This window comes from Nicotiana tomentosiformis, chromosome 7, assembly GCF_000390325.3.
Source record: "Nicotiana tomentosiformis chromosome 7, ASM39032v3, whole genome shotgun sequence".
Classification (NCBI taxonomy): Eukaryota; Viridiplantae; Streptophyta; class Magnoliopsida; order Solanales; family Solanaceae; genus Nicotiana; species Nicotiana tomentosiformis.
In genome coordinates, this window is record NC_090818.1 from 43,110,138 (window position 1) to 43,128,043 (window position 17,906).

A 17,906-nucleotide genomic window follows, 5' to 3' on the forward strand; every position below is an offset into this window, starting at 1 on the left:
TTCATACCAAAACATGCTGAAATTTTGTCATGCAATCTATAGTTTTGTCATGAGTTTTATCCGAAACTTCAGTCTAAACAAGCTGAAGTTTTTTAATTCATTTGCTAAAACTTAAGACTAAACATGCTTAAATTTTTGTCTTGCAGTATGTAATTTTTTAATTAGTTTTTTTTAATGCATGCTGAAATTATTTAGTTCATTTGCTAAAATTTCATACCAAAACATGCTGAAGTTTTGCCCTGCAATCTACAGTTTTGTCAATAGTCTTTTATTAAAGAAGGGCAAAATCGTCTTTTTAAAACGCTTTTAACAAAAAAATAAATACGAATGCAAACAGAAAAACAAAATGAATATAAGTTAAAAAGGGGCGATTAAACAAGGCGCCCCGTGCAATTTTTACTTGAATCTATTGGACCCCTTAATTGTATTCTCGTTAAAACTAACTTTAGTTTAAATGAACCTCTAGTATATTCCTTTTGTTAGGTAAACAAATACAACTAGTGTAAGCCATTTTTCCATTTTCTTTTTTCTTTCTGTTTCTTTATTTTTTATTTTTTATTTTTTTAAATACTTTGCCTTTCGAATCTAATAGATGGAGTATGAACCAAGAAGGAGAACTGACGGTAAAGGAAAATAAATTCGCATACATCAAACATATTTTATTTGGTTCTAAGAAGAAAAGAAAAAGACCTTTGAATTTGCAAGGGTTTAAACGCACTAGCAGCGGTTCTTTTTGAAAATCTTTTAACTCACTCGTTAAGGCGATTCATTAGCCAAGATTCACGCAGGAGAAAGAGACCAGCCCCTTTGTTCCCTTGATTGACTTCAATCGACAAATGTTTTGGCAAACTTAAAGATATATGTACCGATATAGTTCCTATTGTTCAATATTAAAGAAATAATAACAAGATAGATTTCAAAAAATTATAAATTATAATTTGGATTGATATAAACTAAAATTTCTTATTTTTTTCGACATTTAGCAACAACGAAACATGCTTATTACTTAATAGAAATTATTACACCCTTATGTAAATGGGAGGTCAAAGCTTATGAGACCTAATACACATATGGTAGAGATTAAATTTGTAGTTTAATGGTTGCAATTGCATCCTACATCACTTTAGTATAAGAGTCTAATTTCGGCTAAGGTCCTTTCTTTCAGTTCCTTTACTCTGCTCTGCTTATTAAAATTATAGTTTACTATTTGCAACTCTACCTTATATCACTTAGCTAGATATAAGGTTCAAATCTCAATTGTTGAGGGTGTTTCTTTGTTCTTTTTGCCCCTTCTCCTTCTTCATGAGCCTACTCTTTAAAAAAAGTTAAAGAAAAGGAACAGAAAAAAAAATGTAAAATTTGTTGGGTAATGTCTGACTAAATATGGATTAATAACATTAGAAAAAGGATAGAAATCGATTAACAATTACTCCACCATATATACTAAAAACCCAATAACTTCAAGCAGCAAGCATAGTCTGTTAGTAAATTTACTATTATCCATTATCAACTTCCATTTGTTCCTCAAACAAAGACAGATAACGCCACCTAAACCCAATAAAAATAGTTACGGTTGTTTCCGGCATTAGTTTTCTACTCGCTAAATAAGAAAAGCATCTTCCCCAAAAACCCCGCACCCCCCCCCCCCCCCTAAACATTACACAGCTACTTCACAACTCACCACACGACATCATCTCCATTCTTCTTCCTCTTTCCCCAACAATCCTACCGCTTCTTTAACACACTCTGTAGACCCATAATCATCAGATCTGAAGTTCCCAAAGTTTAAGCCCCACATTTCAATACTGTCTGATCTCTTCCCCCATTTCCCCAAATACCCACCAGATGTTTGTGTAATTGACTCTAAGAAAAAAAAAACGGTTATTTGTGGGGCATTTTCATATCCCAGATGGGAATGCCTGCAAAACGATGAGCAAAACCAGAGACGAAGAAGAAAACGAGGAGGGCCAGAGCTTTCACGACTCACTTGACCGTTTACTCTCTTCTACTAACACGTCTTGTTCTTCCTCTCCTTCTTCTGACAACGAACAAGACGATATTAAAGATCTTAGTTTTAACTTGGGTTCCCCACTAAATTATGGTGTTCCGGACCCACTCCCTGTTCCTCGGTTTCCCATGGGTGTCTCCAACAACTATGATGTTTGGATCTCTGAACCCTCCTCCGTTGAAGAACGCCGTATTCGCCTCCTCAGTCAGATGGGTCTCAGCCGTGACCCTTCTCTCCTCCGCCACAGACCTTCACTCTCACAGTCTTCAGCTGCCGACTACGGTGCTGCTGGCGACAGACCGGAGATTTTCGGCAGATCGGTTTCAGCTAATCATTTAGTTGCTGCCGGCGGTGATGAGGGTATTTCTAATACTAGTATTAATAACAATTACAAAAATACTGGTATTATTATTAAGAATAGTAGTGCTTGTGGGTTCGTTCGATCAAAATCGGACAGTGATCGCAATTCCTCTAATTGTTCCACTTCTTCTTGTTGTCATTCAGTTAATAAAGCTACTGAAATTATTTCCATGAATTCTACTGCCTTGTCATCATCAGTACAAGTAAATATGGTCAATGGGGTTGACGGTATAGCTGTACATAATAATAACAGAAACCGTAGTAGAAGTCTGTGTGAGGATCTATTGTGTAATGGTGGAAATGGATCTCCGAAGAAGAAGCCACCCACAGGAAAAATGAGAACTGATAATGGGAACTTTATTTTGTTGGAAAATAGTGAGGTGGAGGGAGGGTTGGTGGAATTGAAAAATGGAGATATTGGAATTGAAGAGCAGAATGTGTGCACAATAAAGAATCTTGATAATGGGAAGGAGTTTGTGGTTAAGGAAGTTAAGGAAGATGGGACGTGGAAGAAAGTTAAGGAAGTAGGTACAGGAAGGCAGTTGACAATGGAAGAATTTGAGATGTGTGTTGGGACTTCACCAATTGTTCAAGAACTGATGAGAAGGCAGAATGTAGAGGATGGGAATAAGGATACTTTGGATTGTAATAATACGAATGAGGATGGTGAGACTGGTGGACCGAAGTCGAAGAAGAGGGGAAGTTGGTTGAAGAGTATCAGAAATGTGGCTGGTGCTATGACAGGTCATAAGGAGCGGCGGAGCAGTGATGAGAGGGATACATCGTCTGAGAAGGGTGGCAGAAGGTCTAGCTCGGCAACAGATGATAGTCAGGATGCTTCTTTTCATGGGCCTGAAAGAGTACGGGCCCGGCAGTATGGCAAGTCCTGCAAAGAACTTACTGCACTGTATAAAAGCCAAGAGATACTGGCACATAATGGTTCTATTTGGACCATCAAATTTAGTTTGGATGGGAAGTATCTCGCCAGTGCTGGTGAGGACTGTATAATACATGTCTGGCAGGTAACTGAATCAGAGAGGAAGGGTGACCTATTGCTGGATAAGCCAGAAGATGGGAATTTAAATCTCTTGCTTTTGGCGAATGGGTCTCCTGAGCCAACTACATTGTCACCAAATGATGGCCACCTGGAGAAGAAAAGAAGAGGAAGATTGTCTATAAGTCGAAAATCAGGGAGCTTTGACCATGTTTTGGTACCGGAAACTGTTTTTGCGCTTTCAGAAAAGCCTATCTCTTCATTTCAGGGGCATGTGGATGATGTTCTTGACCTCTCATGGTCCAAGTCTCAGGTTAGCTGACACTCTTTATTTTTATTCTTGGGCACTTTCTGGACCCTTGACTTCCCTACATAAGAATTAAGCTTTCTTTACATTCATTGATGCTAAACAATTCACTAATGTGAATATGGCAATGCAAAGTTATCTGTACCTTGTCAAATCTCTGTGGATATTTTACTACCTATCTAATAACAACATAATTTAACAGTAAGTCAGTAGGAGTACATGGCTTGTAATAGATGAGAAGTCGAAGTTGATTGTTTCTATTCAGACACAATAAAGATGATTCTTTCGGTCTGATGTCAGATAGTCAGTGTTTGTATTTTATCAAGCAACATCTTCCACTTGCCTTCTCGTCACCTGAAAACAAGTACATTTGATTAAGTTTTGCAATTCCATTTACCGCTGGTTGAAGTTGACGGATAACTAATTCAGGGATTGAGTGGTCTGCTGAATAATAGATTTCTGTCATTGTGGACCTAGTAGTATGCAACAATCCTCACTTTACCATGGAAGATTTGCCGAAGGTATACGAGGATTGGTTCCTTAGGTGTTCTAAGATATCATGAGTTGCTTTATGTGTGAGTGCACAAAATGACGAAATGAAGAGTCATTTAATCTTTTTATAAGATATAGATGGTGGCCGGGCTTGACACTGTATGTCACTCTATTTATCTGGAGGTATCTGAGCTTTTTAATACGTATAAGTGATGCTTCTTAACCGACACATTCAGTTGGAAGGAAAACAAGTACTTCTCTTTTATCATAGTTACTTTGTCTTCACCCATGGGTAAAAGGTTGATACCAAGAGACTAACAGAGCTTGATTCTATCCCATCATTCAGTATCTTGTGTTAAGCTTTGAGCTTTCCCTAGTTGACTCCAGTTAGTACTTTTTCAATTGTTTCTTTTATGACACAAGTGAATATCTTGTAATTAGAATAAATGGCTGTGGTTTAATGAACAAAAGGGTTGATCTGGCTCCTTATCAGAAAGAAAAAAAAGAAGAAGGGTTGATCTAGCTTGTTTTATATCAAATGGTTGCATTCTGTTGTGGCTTGTGCTTTCTTTTTATTACATAAATTAGGTTGCACCTTTTAATGTAAATTGTATAGGGAAATCTGGCAGGTTTAGAACGAGACAGCATAATCACTAACTTTGGACCATTTTCTTCGTTGGTTCTGAATATTATCCAGATGGCAGTTTTATGGTTATAGATGCTGGACAATTATTTAAAGTAGCATAATTTAATGGTTCTGATAAGTGATAACTAGGAACTCTTGGAACATATGTTCCTGTTGCTTGTTAAAATTTGTGTTGTTGGAGCCACATGCCATTATGTTCCTTGGGTTAATGAGCTAATTATGGTATCTGATACATTCAATCATTTTCCTTCCACAGCATTTGCTTTCATCGTCAATGGACAAAACAGTGCGGCTTTGGCATTTGTCTAGCAAGTCTTGTTTGAAGATCTTCTCACATAGTGATTATGGTATGTGTATTCACTCGAACTCTTATTTTCACCCTTCTGCTCCCCTCGGGGCAGTATTTTCCTTTAATGAATTTGCATAGCAGTGTTTGTTAAGAATATCAGAAAGAACAAAAATTACCTAGAAATTACCTTGAATAGCTGTTACGTAGGCTGGAACTTTTTCACTAATTGACTGATTGCAGTGTGCTCTTGATTTGCTTTCTTTGACACAGTAACCTGCATCCAGTTTAACCCTGTTGATGATAGATACTTTATCAGTGGATCACTAGATGCTAAGGTTCGCATATGGAGCATTCCTGAGAGGCAAGTTGTTGATTGGAATGATCTGCATGAGATGGTAACTGCTGCTTGCTATACACCAGATGGTCAGGTGAGACTGTTAAACATAGAGCTTGCCATGGTGTTATGTTGAACCAACTGGAAGATGGCAAAAACTACTTAGAATTTGCATCCTTCCAATTTTAGTTGCTAACTGTTTTATTATTGTTTGAAGGGTGCATTTGTTGGTTCATACAAGGGGAGTTGTCGTCTTTACAACACATCAGGTTTGACTTATTGTTCCTCTTGTTTCCTCCCCCCTCTTTTCTCATCCTCCTTTAGAGGAAAATTAAGCACTCTGCATGCTGATATTTTCGACCTCTCTGTTTCCAGATAATAAATTGCAGCAAAAAGCTCAAATCAATCTGCAGAATAAGAAGAAGAAGGCTCACCAGAAGAAAATTACTGGTTTCCAGGTAATTCTTAATTGATTTATGTTAGGTGCACTGGTTTTTTGCCTCACTTGATCTTTAGTGCCTTCTTTTTCTCCACATATTGTTTTTCCAAAACTCAAAAGTGCTATTCCCTTCTCTTGTTAACTGGATATTATGGTGCATAATGTGTGTATAGATGCATATCTTTCAAATAACCAATGTAGATTCTTTAAATTCAAGCAGCATAATTTTTTAAAGGTTCTTTCTAGATAGATGAAGAAAGATACGTTTTTGTGCATGATGGGTCAAAAGCCAAAAGTAGTGAATTAGGGCAGGACCAAGGTAGTGCCTATAGGCTCCTTATGTCTTTATTGGCTGTACAGATTGAAAGCTGGCACTCTAAGATGTACATCCACTAGTCCCTTCTTCCCAATTAAGATGTGCTACTTTAACTTCTTAAAGGTACTTTAAGGTAAAATACAACTCGGGCCAAAATGGAGCTAAAGTTGAATCTTCGGAGACTTGAACTACCTATGCTACTCTTTGGATTGTAGGAAAATTCTGACCAACTCCAAATAGCAAGTAGGACTAACATATACAACAGATGGAATAGTTGGTTTTGTCTGGATGAGTTTGCTTTATGACCTTCACATATTCTTTAGTTGCTGATAGTTTTTAATGAACAGTTTGTGCCAGGGAGTACATCAGAAGTGCTTGTAACATCTGCAGACTCGAGAGTTCGGGTGGTTGATGGTGCTGATCTTGTTCACAAGTTCAAAGGTACATTTAAACTGCTATAATTACTATTTAAATCTGGTCTGTTGCCGATTGAAGTTTATAGATAGTCCCACTTGACCAATTGTATATGACAGTCTAAAGCCGGAAAATCGGTTCTTTTCCATCATACACAATTGTGATTGCACAACTTATGATGGTTTGTAGAAGCTGTATGTTCCTCTCATGCACCTACCTGAACTTGAGCATCTCATTCTTTTGTATGCTCTCCCTTCTTTCACTCTGTAAAATCTGGGTGACAGAGAATGGAAAACAGTTAAAACAAACTTATACATATTTGTGTGTATCTGATTGCTGTGATGATTTATAATGTGAAATCGTATATAAAAAAGCAGCCCGGTGCACAAAGTGTCCCGCCTTCATGCAGGGTCCCCGGAAGGGCTGCACCCCAAGGGGGCGTGATATAAAACCAGAGGGAAAAGCATGGTGTAGAATGCAAGAAAGAACACTAAATGAGAGTGCAAGAGTTTCAATTTCTATCCTAGTCCATAGCTTTTCTGAAAAGATGGCGAGTTATTAAAGTTACAGCATTGCTTTATGTTAAAGATATTGTTTACTAAATAAATAATGGATGTTGTAGAAGGTAAAAAATTAATAATGGATGTTAGTACTTCAGTCTTCAGCTCATTGTATTAGGAAGATGTACAAGATTTAATAACTAACATATGTAGGACAGTTATGACATGTTACTGCAAGTCTAAATGCTGTTGCCTCATGCTTTTTGTCAATCATTGCTTTGAAGTGAAAGAAAGTTGTCATTTTATTGTACTTTACCTGTTTGAAATATTGAACTTGGTTGTGGTCTTGTAGATACTGTGAGTACGAATTGTGCTCAAATATGAAATTGCATAGAAAAGATTATAAATTCTTTAGAACTTATCAAAAAGATATGTTAGTTTTTTGAATTGCTCGGGACAGTACTATTTAAGTATCCTGGGTTTCTTCTGATCGAATCAGTTGGTGCATTTAGTAATAAACGCAAGCAACAAATAATGAGGAAATGGTTAAGATATTTCGCATTGAGTAGGACATGACCGACTCTCTCACTTCACTTGGTGGTCCTTGTTTTCCTCGCATAACCTGCCTGCTACTGTTTTTGTTGGATAGATAATTGCCTCTACTCATGTTGAAATTTACCTATTGGATGTGAAGATGTTTGAAGTCTAATCTAAAGATCTGCTTAGATTTTCCTTAAAAAATACTTTATCAAAAATAGGAAAAGAAAAGGAAGGAGTTCCTTCTAGACGGAGAACAAATCTTTGAGATTCAGTGATCTTCTTATTGTGTCCCTTCTGGTGCATTCTGTTGGTTTCATTGCGTTTGGCCCACTCTGATGTTTCGTTAAACTGCGTTAATATACATTCAGGAACCATATCCATGGTCTTTTAGATATATTGGAATTGTGAGATGTTCGTCATCCTGCACAACTTTTTACTTTTCAGTTTCATTTTTTTCTGCTATCCTAGTGATGAGTTTGCATCAACTATGACAGGTTTTCGCAATACAAACAGCCAAATCTCAGCTTCTGTGACTGCTGATGGTAGATATGTGGTCTGTGCCAGTGAGGACTCACATGTCTATATCTGGAAACATGAAGGTGATTCTCGGCCAAGCAGGGACAAAGGTGTTACTATTACACAGTCATATGAGCATTTCCATTGTCAAGATGTTTCAATGGCCATTCCTTGGCCTGGCATGTCTGATAATTGGAGATTCCCTTATTCCTCCTCTGGGGAACAGAATGGGCATGCTGATCGTCTCGATGAGGTTTCCACTGCCAACCATCCACCTACGCCAATTGAAGAGAATGGCAACGAGTTCTCACCGCTGACATCTGGCTGCAGTAACAGTCCTCTTCATGGAACTTTAAGTAGTGCCATGAACAGCTACTTTTTTGATAGATTCTCAGCGACATGGCCCGAGGAAAAACTCCTGTTAGCTACTAAAAATCGTAGTCCTCGTGTCAGCATAGACGCCAGTGTTGACTTCTCCAACGGTTCAAATCACACCAAGTCTGCCTGGGGTTTGGTCATTGTAACCGCAGGCCGAAGAGGGGACATCAGGACTTTCCAAAATTTTGGACAACCAGTCCGGATTTAGAGGGCCGAAAAGGAAGTCTCAGAGAGTTGATCATGATTCCACGCTGCTATAGCCAAGTTTGCGAAGTTTGTACAGATATTGGTGAGATTTGTAATGTTAGTGATTTTTCTTTGTTTCTTGTGCTCGTGCCAGTGGATCTGGGACTAAAATAGGACTCTGCCTGACTAGGCATTGTGAAGGGGATAAAATTGGAGGGGGGGGAGGATAGATTATCTGGATATGGGATTATAGAGAAAACAAAAAAAAAAGAAAAAGAAAAAAAGATACACCTTGGTTAGAAATCGATGGTATTTCTGTAATCTGCAATTGTAGAGTTGAGAATTGTGAAAGTTCATTGAATTGAAACGAAATTCTTTGAGAATTCATTCAACTTCAAGCTGGCTGTGTATACATAAAGTCAGTGAAGCTCGAAGTGAATGGAACATCGTTGTCAGCATTTCTTGTTAATATTACGTTAGTAAATGTAGAGAAATATGTATGATATTTGGTCTGTATGAATCATTTCTTACACAGCAAGATTTTGCCTTGCACTCCTTTTTCCGTCTCTTCTGTCTTTTTGTAGTGTTATCGTACATACTATAATTTGATTATAAAAAAAAAAAGGGGACCAAAAAAGAAGAAAAACTCTTAACACGTATGAAAGGGGTGTTTGCCTTGCTGTCGTTGATGCAAAATGGGAATGAAGGCAAAGATATATTCTCTTTCGCACTTGTATTAAACAAGACAGTTCACATCACCAGCAAATTTGAGTCGTTAAATGAAAAGAAAAAGATCGTCAAGGATTCAGTATATGTTTGACGATTCAGCCTAATACATCTACACCAGGATTCACGATTCATTATCATTATGCTCACATTCTGGAAAGACGATACTTTCCAACTCCAGATTTCAGATTTTCTAACTTGGACATGAGTCTTCTACCTGACTTGATGAGTTCATTCACAACTGCTCTCTGAGAACATAAATTTTAAGGATGCACTATTGTATTTGTTAATTAAGGTATTGAGGAGTTAATTAAATTACCATATGGGAGAGGGATATGGTAATGGTACCTTTACAAAGATGTTTATTTAAGAAAGAACATGACCACAAATACAAGTCATTTGGAATTTTAATCTGCAAACAATCAAACAGAAAACTAATAAAAAACAAAGACGGAAACAGTCTCAGCATAAATATATGTGAAAAAACACTAGAATTTCAACAAAAGTTAAGTTGAAAGGAATAGTAACAAAAGCGCAATGGATCCAGGAGTGAAAACATAAATATATTTAAGATCCCCCCCCCCCCCCCCCCCCCAAAAAAAATAGAAAAGTACCTCCTTGAATTTGGTGAGAAAGTCAGCATATAAGTGATCATCACCACTGAGCTTTGCGGCAACAGCGCCAAGTGCATAAATACACCAATAATACGATTCTAAGCTTTTATTCTTCTCTCTCTTTTTTCCCCAAAATTCTATACGAATTAATCATGATTAAGCTGGAAAAGACATATTATTAGTTCTCAATAATGTTAGTGTGATCCAAAGATAATTCAGTTTCCTGGCTAACGTATTATGCTAGCGTTTGGACATACATTTGATTGAAACTTACAAAAAATAAATTTTTAAAGATGAGATGAAAAATAATTTTTGAAGATTGAATTGTATTTGGACAAGCATTTTACTTGAAAATAATTTGAAATTTTATGAGAGAACAATTTTTTTTGGATACTTGTAGAAGCTAATAGAATAAGTACAAGAAGTAACCAGAAATGATAGGCCTTTGCATATTTGGAAGAGTTAATGAAGGAGTCAAATGATATACATCCACGTTAGGCCTTTGCATATTTGGAAGAGGGAAATTTATAGGATATAGCATTACTACTTTGCCCATGACAAGTTCATATTTGGGACAAAACTAGTACTACTAGTATTCAATATTTTCTTAAGGAAATAAATAGGTTAGGGAAGCTACCTAGATTAGAGGTGCAGAAAAGCCAACTATATTCATGTGCCCGCCCTTCCAAACAGAAACCATCACTTCCAGTACAAACACAGAGGTAATACATCCACATTAGGTAAAATATATACATGGCTGATTCTACGGCATATTCTGTATGTACAAAACTAGAGTTCATATGCAGGGAACCTCGTTTCCATTGGTTCTATCATGTCGAGAAAGAGATAAGCCATTCCTCCAATTCCTTCAAACAAAGAGTACGGGCGATCACCTCCATGCATAACTCCCTCTGATATAAGTGTTTGAGCTCTAGCATGTAGAAAGCATGCAAAGGCCTTCGCCTTGTACAAGTACTCCACTTTACCTGTCAAACGATATAGTGAAAGAAATACATAGGAGTTCCCACTAACACCATGACAAATTCCCACCCGTTTTAGCAGGCCCCGATTCCAAACCACCTCAGCCGCTTCTGCAGCTGCCTGAAGAAACTCATCAATGCTGAAAACCTGAAAATTTATAACAGATGAGCAGATGATTCGGATAGTTTGGTGAAGGAGATTGAAGGATCAAAGTGAAACGAGCACAAGGATTAGGCAGTGACTTGCACCATCCTAAACAAAGTCCAACTTTCAGCCACAGCATAATATAATTTGATCTTCCTGTCAACTTTTTAATAAAGAGGAGAGTATTGTGATATAGGCTAAGTACTAGATAAAGTATCACGATTAGTACTCCATACCTTAGCTGCTTTGATTAGGGTAAGGGCAACACCTGGAGCACCATGGCACCAATGCACAAGTCGGTCAGATTCACTTCCTTCACTTGAGGGGTAATTTCCACTGGGAAAATGATTTCGGATCATGTAATGCAGTGTGTCCTTCACATCCTCGACCTCGTCTGCTTTCAGTTCCATGTCCATAAGTACATGCATTATCCCAGCCAGTCCATGAGCAACACCCCAGTATTTTTTTTCATGCCATTCATACATTAGAGGACATCTTCCTTTCCCCAATTTTCGTCCGGACTTTATTACCTCAGCAACAACTGCTTGCTGCATAAAAAGTTGCAACCAAATTAAGAGGCCATTATAATGAGGTATAAGACGCAAAAAGTGATTAAATTTGTGAAATTTCTTACAATTTGGGTCGGAGATATTGTATCTCTACCAATATTCTTGTTTAAGAATGAACATGCCCACAAGAAACCAGCTCTCCCATACAACAACTCATTTGGAAGATCTTTAGGAAGCTCAATCTGCATTTATAGACAGATAATGAGAGACAATTGACATCAACAGAAACACCACTATGTGGAACAATGAAAAGGACATAATGATGGAATATGAAAACCGGCGTAGCTAAGGCAGGAATATCCACCTCTTTGAATTTGGTTAGATAGTAGTCGCACAATTGTTCATCCCCACTGTGTTTGGCAACAACTGCACCAAGAGCATAAACACCAGCCTGTCCACATATGAAGGTCACACGCCTGCAGTTTCACAAATTACAGTTCAACTTATCCTCATGTATTTTACCTTAAAAACTTTGATATGCTGGAGATCATGAAACAGAAACTTCTGTTAATGTTTTGGTCGGAACATTTGACTAGTGCTGACTTAAGATTTCTTTTCTAACCCAACTATCAGAACGACTAAAGAGGAAAGAGAAAATGCAGAACACCAACAAGTAGACCAAATCATAACCAAAAAATTAAACGCACGAAGAGAGAAAGATAGATCCTTTTTACTCAATAAATAGAAGGACTAGTGACTCACAAGCAAATTTGCTCTGTAAAACTTGTAAAACTAGTGACTCACAAGCAAATTTTCTCCGTAAAACTTGTGACACCAAAAGCCTTACCCTCCAATCCCCATTAATCAACAAGAGGTCCTACCAATTGTTAGACAGCACTATAATTGATGGTCTTCCCTATCCCATATAACATTAACCATTCTCTTTATATTTACACATTACATAACTATAGACTGCATAAATTAAGACAAGATATTTAAACTCACTAAAGAATAGTAGGAATTTTAAATTATAATTAGAACTAAGGATTTTAGAAGAAAGAACAGAATAAACAAACAGATAATGGATATTCTACACATATCCATTTCCTCATCCTCTATTCAACTTCTTCGCCTTTAAATATCCTTCCTATTTTGGCCAATCCGCATATGTATGCGGCTTGATGATCATTTGGAAGATTTCCAGTCATATACTAACTCTTTAAACCTCAATATGTCTACTTGTCTATCAATTGACTTATTGTGAGAGTACTAGATATCATCCACATGGGTCATTGACAATAAAGATGACTTTCCATGCAGGGTAATTAAAACCACAAGAAATGTTCTCATTTTTCTTTAGACAAGACAAATCAAATTTAAGCTCAAAAAAGTTATGTCTCCCCTCGCGAATTGCGCAGGGAGACAAATGAGGAAAGAGGGGTTACCCAGAACCACGGGAAGCAGAGTCGCAAGCCTTGATAATATGAGAACAGAGAGCAAGATCATTGTTGTCACTAGTAACTTGGTAAGCTTTAAATAGCAAAAAAGCAGTTCCCAAAGCTCCGGTATAAAGTGTATAGTCACTCACACGTCCTCCTTTAGATACCCACGTTTCCTTCACAATCTGAAACATACCACAACAAAATCAATAAGCAAAAGGAATTTACACAAACACCTTGTAGGCACTCGATACTTGGGTCGAAAATAATACTCCCACAATTGCAATTCATGTGAACTTTTTGCTTTTTAATTGATTTTAAAAAATGATCCTTTCTAAATTTAAAACTACACAAATTTCAAAATTCTTTTATTTTTTTAAAATTTATGTCAAAGTCAAATAAATTCACATGAACTGAAATGGAGGAATTGCTTCGTACCGTTTCTTTGAGGTCGAGAGCAGCCCTTTGGAGCTTCTGACAAACGGTTCTATAGGGCAAATGAAGAAGCTTCAACAGCGGATCTTTTGCTCCTAAGGGAAATGACTGTTGTACTGTAGTTTCATCGACGAAGACAGGTATGGTGTTTGGAAAGTAACGGTCAGCCATCTCTTTGATAGCTCTGTCTTTTGCATAGCAGGTTCCCGTGTATAAAAAAGTTACTACTCACTCCGTTCCGTGTATTTAAAAAGACTCTAAAATTATGAAATTTGTAATTTTAAATATTTTATAGTAGTTTATTTTTACGGATTATATAGAACTGATTGACGAGTCTGATGACAATGTTAACGATAGGTTAAAGGTTTGGAGGTAGACTGTCACGATCCAAAATCCTAATCTGTCGTGATGGCGCATATCTTATTACTAGGCAAGCCGACAACCTCAATAAACCACAATTTCTTTCAAGTTTGAAAACATAATATTTGAATTCAATAGAAAACTTTACAATTACAGATACAAAACACTCTCAAAACCCGGTATCACTGATGTACATGAGTATCTAAATGAATACAAAGTCTGACCGATAAAAACATTGTCTGAAAATATAGAACAATACAATAACTGAAAGGAAGAGAGACAAGGTCAGCGGGCGCCAAGCAGTTATCTTGATAGTCTCCAACTGGTAACACACTGAGGTCTAACAGTCGCCGTGTCCGGAAGCACCTGGATCTGCACACGAGGTGCAGAGTGTAGTATGAGTACAACCAACTCAATAAGTAACAAGACTAAACTCTGGGCTGAAAGTAGTGATGAGCTCCTCAGGTACAATCCAGTATGTAAATAACGGTACAGAAATGTAGGCATGCTTTTAAGTTCAGCAGTTAAACTCAGTACAAGTAAGATAGATAAATACTGCATGATACGAGGGATATGACATCTAAGTGGAAAACCTTGTGTACTTCTGATCACTAATCGCTCAGTCACTCGGTACTGTTTATGGCCAATCCAGCCCAAGGATATTCCATCTTGTATATATATACATTGACTGACAGTCAGTCACTCAGTACCGTATAAGGTCAATCCAGCCCTGGGGTAATTTATCCCAAAATATAAATATTTCGGACAAGATCCATGTCTAGGGAAATTCATCACACTTATAAATAAGTAAGGCAAATCCATGCCCTGGGAAGTCCATCTCGTATATATAAATCATCTACGCTCACAGTGGGGGGGGGTGGGGGGTGCAGACTCCGGAAGGGCTCCTTCAGCCCAAGCATGATATAAAGCCGATATGGCCTGCTGCAGGCAGGCAGCCCCGATCCATATAATGATAAAGCCTATAAGGCCTGCTACAGGCGGGCAGTCCCGTTCCATATAATAATAATATATATAAAGCTGATATGGCCTGCTGCAAGTGGTCAGTCACGATCCTATAAATATCCTCACATTTATGAACATGACTGAGTATGAAATATACATTTTTAAAGCAATTAAATTCAACAGCAACACAACCATGTGGGTCCCAAAATATCGGCACGTAACCAAATCATGATCTTTAATACAGTCTCAGTTCAATTTCCTAACACGTGGAGAATATTCGGATAATAACTGTAATGACCCGGCCGGTCATTTTGAGAGTTATAGCCCGTTTTCCCCATTTCTACTTCTTTTTGTGTTATTCAGCTATATTATGCTATATCGGGTTAGTTGGTTCGGGACCAGAGTGGTTTCAGAGTGAATTGAGACACTTAGTCTCTTAAGTAGAAACTTAAGTTGGAAAAATTAACCGGATGTTGAACTATATGTAAACGATCTCGGACTTGAATTCTGATGGTCCCGTTAGCTCTGTTAGGTGATTTTTGACTTAGGAGTGCGTCCGAAATGTGATTTGAAAGTCTGTGGTAGAATTAGGCTTGAATTGGCGAAATTAGTAATTTGACGATTTCAGTCGGCAGTGAAAAATTTGATATCGGGGTCGGAATGAAATTCCGAAAGTTGGAGTAGGTTCGTAGTGTCATTTGTGACGTGTGTGCAAAATTTTAGGTCATTCGGACGTGGTTTGGTTGGTTTCGACATCGGTTGCCGAATTTGGAAATTTAGAAGTTCTTAGGCTTGAATCCGAAGGTAATTTGATGATTTGATGTTGTTTTGAGCGATTCGAAGGTTCGACTAAGTTGGTATGTTGATATATGACTTGTTGGTATTTTTGGTTGAGGTCCCGAGGGCTTCGGAGTGATTCCGGAAAGTTAACGGATTTGTTGAAGTTGAAAATTGCAGCTGAAGTTGCTACTTCTGCTATTTCCGCACCTGCGAAAGAAACGGTCGCAGGTGCGAGGCCGCTGGTGCGTGTGGGGAGTGCGTAGGTGCGGGCGACGCTGGGCCAAGGCTGGGAATGCAGGTGCGAAGAATTGACCGAATCTGCGAGCCCGCATGTGCGAAGCCTTGAGCGCAGACGCGGAGATGAGGAGTGTGGGCTGGTTTCGCAGATGCGCACCTGGGACCGCAGATGCGAGTCCGTAGGTGCGAGGAAGGGGTATGCAGGTGCGGAAGCTAGGTGATTAAGTGAGTTGCGCAGGTGCGGTCGCGCAAGTGCGAGAAAATGGTCGCAGGTGCAAAAAACCTGGGCAGAAACCATAAATAGAACCCTTCGCGAAATTTGGTCATTCTTCACAATTTCAACTCAGTTTTTGGAGCTTTTAGGAGAGATTTGAAGAGGGAATCAAGGGGATTTCGTTGAGGTAAGTTACTTGACCCCTAATATTTGTATATATGGTAATTTTCTATTATTTTAATCATGGTAATTAGTGAAAATAAGGGGTTAGGGCTTGAAATTTTTGGAGAGTAATTTAAGGATTTGAAGGACCAAACGATGTCGGATTTTGGTAAATTTGGTATGGTTAGACTCGTGAGTGAATGAGATTTCTAGTTTTATAAATTTGGTCGGATTTCGAGGCGTGGGCTCAAGGGCCGGGTTTGAGCCAATTTCGGGGTTTGGTCTAATTTTGTAGTTTTTCTTGTGGAATTCATCCCATTAGCGCATATTGATGGTATTGTACTGATTGTGAATAGATTCGGAGCATTTGGAGGCCGAGTCCAGAGGCAAGATCATTGCGGGTTAGAGATTTGAGCGGTTTGAGGTAAGTAACGATTGTAAATCTAGTCCTGAGGGTATGAAACCCCGGATTTCATATCATTTTATTATTTTGAAGTGACGCACATGCTAGGTGACAGGCGTGTGGGCGTGCACTGTTGGGGATTTGTGACTTGGTCCGTCCCTTAACAACTGTAAAGTTGCATACTTTGTTGAAACCATTTGATACATATATGTTTTAGAAAGAATTTCTGTAAATTGGGTTGAATGCCATGTTTGGGCCTTGCGCCAATGCTGTTTGGACCCTTAGGGGCTGTTTCTTACCATCCTCTCACTGTTTTCGATTGAAAATCTATACTCAGTCATATTTATATTTGTTTACCGCATAACTCAGTTTTATGACTCTATTTTGATGCATATAAATGTTTTGGGCTGAATGCCCTGTTTTACTTAAATGCCCGAGTGGCTTGAGAGATTTATGACTGAGTGAGGCCGAGGGCCTGATTGTGAGGATATGTGTGGATCGGGGCTGCCCGCCTGCAGCATATTTATGACTGAATGAGGCCGAGGGCCTGATTGTGAGGATGCGTGTGGATTGGGGCTGCCCGCCTGCAGCATACTTTATTATTATAGTACGTGAGTTATCCGTGCAGATTATAGCGCTTGGGCTGAAGGAGCCCCTCCGGAGTCTGTACACACCCCCAGTGAGCGCAGGTACCTACTGAGTGCTAGTGCCGAGTGCCGAGTGCTGAGTGACTGGGAGGGAAGAGTGACTGTGAGGTATGCCCGAGTGGTAAGAGTGATTGTGAGGTATGCCCGAGTAGCAAGAGTGATTGTGAGGTATGCCCGAGTGGCACGAGTGACTGTGAGGTTTGCCCGAGGGGTTGTATATGAGTGATGTTTTGCCCGAGGAGCTGTTTATGATTTCATCATTTTTGCTCACCTTTGCATTGAGCCTTTGTTTGAAAAACTGTTGGAAAAATGTCTTTAAATGATTTTTACTGGAACTGGGTTTAAACGAAATGTTTGATTCAAATCCTGATTTTTAAGAGCATATGGTATTTTACTGAGATTTCCTGATATGAACGTTATATGCTATATTGCTCGTCACTATTGCTCAGTCTTTATTTATTGTTGTTACTTACTGAGTTGGCGTACTCACGTTACTCCCTGCACCTTGTGTGCAGATTCAGGTGTATCTAGATACGGTAGCGGTTATTGAGTGTTCTAGTTGCAGATTTTCTC

General features: G+C 38.5%; 2 protein-coding genes across 2 annotated transcripts; one reads left to right on the forward strand and one right to left on the reverse strand.

Moving 5' to 3' along the window:
- The first annotated feature begins 1,481 nt into the window (after positions 1-1,481).
- Positions 1,482-9,102, forward strand: LOC104109879 (uncharacterized). Its single transcript, XM_009619252.3, has 7 exons — positions 1,482-3,675; positions 5,064-5,154; positions 5,367-5,524; positions 5,648-5,699; positions 5,806-5,888; positions 6,533-6,626; positions 8,134-9,102. Exons 1-7 carry the CDS (start codon positions 1,930-1,932, stop codon positions 8,739-8,741), a joined length of 2,832 nt encoding a protein of 943 aa, XP_009617547.1. The 5' UTR covers positions 1,482-1,929; the 3' UTR covers positions 8,742-9,102.
- Positions 9,103-10,568: 1,466 nt separating this feature from the next.
- On the reverse strand, positions 10,569-13,801 carry LOC104109880 (lanC-like protein GCL2). The gene is made up of 6 exons (XM_009619254.4): positions 13,571-13,801; positions 13,139-13,317; positions 12,058-12,169; positions 11,819-11,935; positions 11,421-11,732; positions 10,569-11,187 (listed from the first exon to the last, which is right to left on the reverse strand). The coding sequence occupies exons 1-6, from the start codon at positions 13,736-13,738 to the stop codon at positions 10,849-10,851; spliced, it is 1,227 nt and encodes a 408-aa protein (XP_009617549.1). The 5' UTR covers positions 13,739-13,801; the 3' UTR covers positions 10,569-10,848.
- Positions 13,802-17,906: the final 4,105 nt, after the last annotated feature.

Excerpts from the sequence above, each read along its gene's own strand:
- LOC104109879 (XM_009619252.3), top strand. The coding sequence starts at position 1,930 with ATGAGCAAAACCAGAGACGAAGAAGAAAACGAGGAGGGCCAGAGCTTT. Across the intron at positions 5,155-5,366 it reads CTTCTCACATAGTGATTATG|TAACCTGCATCCAGTTTAAC; the intron begins GTATGTGTATTC and ends TCTTTGACACAG. Across the intron at positions 6,627-8,133 it reads TCTTGTTCACAAGTTCAAAG|GTTTTCGCAATACAAACAGC; the intron begins GTACATTTAAAC and ends CAACTATGACAG.
- LOC104109880 (XM_009619254.4), bottom strand. The coding sequence starts at position 13,738 with ATGGCTGACCGTTACTTTCCAAACACCATACCTGTCTTCGTCGATGAA. Across the intron at positions 12,170-13,138 it reads TCTGCTTCCCGTGGTTCTGG|GCGTGTGACCTTCATATGTG; the intron begins GTAACCCCTCTT and ends GTGAAACTGCAG. Across the intron at positions 11,188-11,420 it reads CCCTAATCAAAGCAGCTAAG|GTTTTCAGCATTGATGAGTT; the intron begins GTATGGAGTACT and ends ATAAATTTTCAG.